Source organism: Dreissena polymorpha, chromosome 5, assembly GCF_020536995.1.
Source record: "Dreissena polymorpha isolate Duluth1 chromosome 5, UMN_Dpol_1.0, whole genome shotgun sequence".
In the NCBI taxonomy this organism is placed as follows: domain Eukaryota; kingdom Metazoa; phylum Mollusca; class Bivalvia; order Myida; family Dreissenidae; genus Dreissena; species Dreissena polymorpha.
Window position 1 is genome coordinate 50792126 of NC_068359.1, and position 6761 is coordinate 50798886.

Here is a 6761-nt window from a genome sequence, read left to right on the forward strand (position 1 = left end):
GACCCCTGGGGCAAGGTCAAATTTGTTCCTTGGGGCATAATTTGAATTAACTAAGTAGAGAACTATTAGATGTCACTACCTACCGAATTTGGTAGAAATAGGCCCATGGTTATGAACAAGAAGATTTTTATAGTTTGCACAAAATGGGCCCAATATAAGCATTTGTTCAATTGTGTGACCTCTGAGGAACGGTCAAATTTGATCCCAGGGGCTTAATTTGAACAAACTTGGTAGAGGACTATGAGATGTCATTACATACCAAATTTGGTAGCCCTATGCCATACGGTTATGGACAAGATGATTTTTAAAGTTTGCACAAAATAGGCCTTATATAAGCAAATTTTCGATTTTTTGACCCCCCGGGGCAGGGTCAAATTTGACCCCAGGGGCATAATTTGAACAAACTTGATAAAGGACTATAAGATGTCACTACATACAAAATTTAGTAGCCCTAGGCCCAATGGTTATGGACAAGAAGATTTTTAAAGTTTGCACAAAACAGGCCTTATATAAGCAAATGTTCAATTTTTTAACCCCCCGGTGTAGGGTCAAATTTGACCCCAGGGGCATAATTTGAACAAACTTGGTAGAGGACTATAAGATTTCACTACATAGCAAATTTGGTAGCACTAGGCCCAATGGTTATGGACAAGAAGATTTTTAAAGTTTGCACAAAATAGGCCTTATATAAGCAAATTTTCAATTTTTTAACCCCCGGGGCAGGGTCGAATTTAACCCCAGGGGCATAATTTGAACAAACTTGGTATAGGACTATAAGATGTCACTACATGGTAAATTTGGAGCCCTAGGCCCAATGGTTATGGACAAGAAGATTTTTAAAGTTTGCACAAAATAGGCATTATATAAGCAAATTTTCAATTTTTTAACCCCCCGGGGCAGAGTCAAATTTGACCCCAGGGGCTTAATTTGAACAAACTTGGTAGAGGACAATAAGATGTCACTACATACCAAATTTGGTAGCCCTATGCCATACGGTTATGGACAAGAAGATTTTTAAAGTTTGCACAAATAAGCCTTATATAAGCAAATTTTCAATGTTTTGACCCCCCGGGGCAGGGTTAAATTTAACCCCATGGGCATAATTTGAACAAACTTGGTACAAGACAATAAGATGTCACTTCACAGAAAATTTGGTAGCCCTAGGCCCAATGGTTACGGACAAGAAGATTTTTAAAGTTTGCACAAAATAGGCCTTATATAAGAAAATTTTCAATTTTTTGACCCCCCGGGGCAGGGTCAAATTTGATCCCAGGATCATAATTTGAACAAACTTGGTAGAGGACTATAAGATGTCAATACATACCAAATTTGGTAGCCCTAGGCCTAATGGTTATGGACAAGAAGATTTTTAAAGTTTGCACAAAATAGGCCTTATATAAGCAAATTTTCAATTTTTTGACCCCCCGGGGCAGTGTCAATTTGACCCCAGGGGCATAATTTGAAAAAAATGTGAAAGAGGTTCACAACAGGAACATTCCTGAGAAATTTCATCAGATTTGGACCAGTAGTTTAAGAGGAGAAGATGTTTAAAGAAAAGTTAACGCACGCACGCACACACGACGGACACAGGACCATGTCATAAGCCCCGCTGGAATTTTGCCAGTGGAGCTAAAATCAATTACATTTTATTGATAATGGCAACTCAGTTGACCATGATAAAGCTGCTGTTGAAAGGCATGCATTACTTACGACATGAACAAATGAAAACTTATAAAAACAAGCGATGTGTTTGTGAAACACTATGTCCCCATTTATTTGACCCTGAAGTATGACCTTGACCTTTCACCACTCAAACTGTGCAGCTCCATGAGATAAACCTGCATGCCAAATATGAAGTTGATATCTTCAATATTGCAAAAGTTATGGCAAATGTTAAAGTTTGCACAAACCAACCAACCAACAGACAGGGCAAAAACAATATGTCCCCCAACATTCTGCTGAAAATGTAGAATTAAAGAATAACTGTGCTGTCACAAAATGGTGCATTTATCTTATATAAACAATATATAAATAATCAACTAATTGGTAGTACATGTATTAACATATTTCTTCAAAGGGGCCTTTTCACAGATTTTGGCACGTGTTGAAGTTTGCCATTCAATGCTTTTACATTGATAAATGTAAACTTTGGATCTAAAAAGCTCCAGTTACAAAAAGATGAATAAAAACAAAAGGTGTAGTCCTCAACTGTGGTTGAACCACTGACCCCTGGAGTCCTGGAGTAATAACATCTCAGATATATTGTAACCTTTGTTCGTATAGTGATGGTAAAAAGCTCGAAACATAAAAATCAATCATTTTGACAGATTGACCGACCACAAATGATCCTTTGCTATTCTGATCACTTGCAAGTCTTTATTTGTCCACACAACAAGATCGCATGTATTAGTTCCCGTTATGTGTAGCTGTCCTTGAATCTGATGCCAGTAGTTGTGGGCTTGCTTGAGGGATAGCCGTCCATCATTGGATTGATCTGAAATTAGTATGCATCCATGTGTTATAAGGCAATTGTCACCTAGTAGCAGGAATTTCAGTTGAAGCACAATCATGCTTTTTTATGCTTTTGATTTTGAAATTGATGGACTTTCGACTCCTGCAAATAATCTGCATAGCATCATTTTGACACAAATGTAACAAAGAAACTAACTTCAAAATATATTTCTTATACAATTATTGTTTGCATAGTATTTCATTTAAGTATATGCAAAACAACATTTACAGACTATATAAAAATTAATCAGGAACAGATAACTTCATTTTTTGACCCCTGATTATTTTATTTGACCCCTGACAAAGTCAAGCATGGGGTAATTTGACTCCTGGTTTACACAAATTTATTGAAATCCCTGTAGTAGTGTTATATACATAAAGAGATTGTAAGAGCAAGACCATCTTTTACATCACACTGATTTTAATTATAGGAATGGATGTAATTGCACGTTGTATGCAAAATGGGTAATTGATTCATATTTTTAATTGTATATACTATATCAATATGCATTACAACATTGAAAATGCAGAAATAATAGTTTTACCTTTGTAGAAATCCTTGATAGATGAACACGCCTCTTGGATAGTCATGTCTCTGGCGGTGTAGGGGCACTTTACTTCTATGATGTTTGCACTACATGTTGCTTGTCCATGTTGTTGATGAACTAAACCCCTAAACACTCCTTCGACAAAACCATCTGGTGATGCACCCAAGACACCAGACTCGTGCAGCCAAATTCCTGTAATAAAATGATAGAACATAAGATATGACCTTAAAAATTAATTTTATTACAAAGCATAACTGCATTGACAGGAGAATAAGCACATTATGAAATTCTATAACAACTAAAGATCAATTCAAACTTATAAAAAAACACATTTTTCACTTGCCTGTCGGGCGTACAGCGACTCCTCCGACCTTACAGTATTCAGCTATGCACACCTGGTCATGTGTTACTCCCCACTGCACAGGTGCCCTTTTTTCCAGGTAATACGCGCTCAGAAGTCTTTTTTTCAAAGACACTGTCAGTCTTGAAAAACATATAAAAACCCTTATTTATCTTGTATATTTATTTACAAATAAACAACAGTATATAACGCTCGATTGGTCATTGTCGGCTCAGGTACTACTTACATGTACCCCGGGTACTCTTAAGTATACTTTTATGTACCCCGGGTACGGTAAATATACTTAAACATACCCGGGCTATATTATACGGTACCCGAGTTGTTTTCCCGCCCCAAATCTGATGTCATAATAAATGCTACCGATACCGTTAAACGATATTGTTTATCTTAAACAAACTTCTCTTTAAAAAAACACTACATCACCATGCTTTTTGAGTATGAGTTTCGATGATATAGAGGCCATTTAACAGAAAATAGACACTTATGTTAACAAAATTAATTTAACAGAAATAGTCGACAACAACCGATTTAGCGTTCAAATTCCCGGGTACGTTTAAGTATATTTATCGTACCCGGGTTACATGTAAGTATACTTAAGAGTACCCGGGGTACATGTAATTAGTACCCGAGCCGAAAATGACCAATCGAGCATAAGTAACTGCAATGCATTAAAAACATGGCAGAAAAAGTAAAGCAAGTCTATTTTTTAATGTCGAGAAACATATATAAGAAGTTCATATTGACAACCCAGTTTAAATTTATATTAACTCACATTACATGAAGACATGTGCGTCATATATATTAAAATTATAGCAATATGTACTAGCACTTACTTTTTTTGTCAAACGCTGACAAGATAGGTCCGAAGTTAGAGGCGGTAAATCTCAACTTGCGAACAGCTGCCCATAAGGCATCTTCCCTCTGTCCAATAGTTGCTGCAGCTGTTTGGTTGACCTTTTCGTGCGACACCAGCAACTGTCGTCTCAGCCTTGTGCGGGGGTCCTTAGCTCCCAGATAATCAGGATGGATCATCAAGTCATCCAGGAGAGGCACTGGTTCATCCGGTGTCTGTGGCTCCTCTGCCATAATCCAATGCAGAGCTTCAAACATAAAAAAGAACAGGTCAAATATTAGCAAAATACCATTAAAATAATGCTCATGATTTTTGAAAAATAAACAAGACCATGTGGTATTGATAATTTTTGACATACCAAGGATTTTTTGGAATTATTATTTATAAGTCATACTATCACAACTACATAATTGCCAATGAGACAGCTTAATAAGTAATATCTCACTTTTTGTACAGCATACTTTTTTACATGAAAATTATTGCTTAACATATATATTCAAACGCACATACCTGAAATACTCATACTAACAGGAACCGCTCAACAGTAACCAAAAATGCTAACAGGAAAAAATCATGATAACAGGAACAAAACATTCTAACAGGGACCACTTATGCGAACCTGTAAAGCGACCCAACTGTCCAAGTTGTTTATAAATAAAAGTTCTGTCATCATCTGAGACAGATCTGTTTAGAACCATGAGTAACGAGTAAAAAAGGTACATTGCATTAAAAAATAATTATGAAAACAATTATTCTCATGAGTTAATGAATAGATCTAGGATGGTTCGAATAAGAATTATATAGAGTACACAATTTTATTATTTTAATATGACAGCTTTGAGATGACATTTTTTTTAATCATTTTAAAATTCTTTTGCTCTTTACCTGTATCCAGGCTGATTTGGTGGATACATTTCCGCCATCGTCACAGTTTTCTTGGGTGGTGCGGATTTCAAACGCTTGATCCAGGAACACTTAATGTCAGTTTTGCTCGCTCTCTTGTATCTGTATCATGATTTTATTTAATAACAACTTTTAAAAGCTTTAATACATACAAGACATACTTAATAATTATAGTAACACATAAGCATTTGCTTCTACATTCCCTGTGAGGATATTTGTGTTTATTATGAAAAACTTACAAATGTAATTGTTAGCTGAAAAAAGTATCATGAATAGTAAACAGATAATTATTTTCTCTGAGTATATTTACAGCATGTTTCAAACATAAACAATACAAATCTATGTAATTTTATGCATTAACCAAACAGTAAAGCAGCAGCCACATGATGACATTTGAATTCCCTCATTGGACACTGACATGTCGATGATTGTATCACACCGTTGTCCTCTGGTTCAAGGTGAATCTAATGAAAAATATATAACAAAATCTGAATCAGAAAATAAATAGTGTTTAAACCATTACGAGTACGATTAACATTTTACTTTGTCATAGTAATTCGGATGTATATAACTAATGCTTGATTGGTCATTGTCGGCATGGGTACTACTTACATGTACCCCTGGTACATGTAAGTATACTTACATGTACCCCGGGTACGGTAAATATACTAAAACGTACCCAGTCGATATTAGACTGTACCCAAGTTTCATTCCCGCCTAAAATCCGATGTGGTAAACGCGCTATCGATTACCATAATTACGAAGCATGCAAACTTCAATTAAAAAATATCTGCATAAACATATTTTTTGAGTAGGAGTCACGATAATAAAGAGGCAATTTAACATAAAATTGACATACATATTAACATAATTAATTTAAAAAAAATATAGTCGACAACGACCGATTCAGCGTTAAAATTCCCGGATACGTCTTAGTATATTTACCGTAACCGGGGTACATGTAAGTATTCTTAAGTGTACCCGCGGTACATGTAAGTAGTACCCGAGCTGACAATGACCAATCGAGCATAACTAACCGTAACATTATATGATGTATTTTTCATCAAAGCCTGGACGCTGGCACGGATTACACGCTTTCAACCGATGCTTCACTCTTTCGACTTAATTTAACATGCAATTCAACGTAGTTAGACCAGTACATTATTGATATAGCCATTCTGATTTTTTGTTTGTATCCGGAAGTTGGAGATCTCGTGAAATATCGGTGGTCACATGACGAGACTTACATACATTAACCCTATTGGTAAATGACTGGATTTTTGATGTTGTCCAGCTTATTCAATCGATTAAGAAAACAGTATAAAAAGGTTGTTCGAAAATACCAGACAGTACAAAAATACCTGACAACGCTCTACAACATTAGTGGAAAATTTAATTGTATGAAGCTTTTATTCTGAACCTATTTTGCTAATTATTTGTAAAATAACACATAATAAAAACATACATATTTATATAAATTGTTTATCATTCATTTATGTTCTAGTTTATGTAGGCCTACATGTGATAATTTCATTTATATATTTTATGTTATAAAACAGTGCACAAAATTATATTACTAATTTAT

At 35.3% G+C, this 6761-nt stretch overlaps 1 protein-coding gene across 1 annotated transcript; it reads right to left on the reverse strand.

Moving 5' to 3' along the window:
• Nucleotides 1–2315: 2315 nt before the first annotated feature.
• LOC127881005 (uncharacterized) lies at nucleotides 2316–6240 on the reverse strand. The gene is made up of 8 exons (XM_052428580.1): nucleotides 6214–6240; nucleotides 5538–5640; nucleotides 5159–5279; nucleotides 4902–4908; nucleotides 4250–4575; nucleotides 3403–3542; nucleotides 3057–3251; nucleotides 2316–2494 (listed from the first exon to the last, which is right to left on the reverse strand). Exons 1-8 carry the CDS (start codon nucleotides 6238–6240, stop codon nucleotides 2316–2318), a joined length of 1098 nt encoding a protein of 365 aa, XP_052284540.1.
• Nucleotides 6241–6761: the final 521 nt, after the last annotated feature.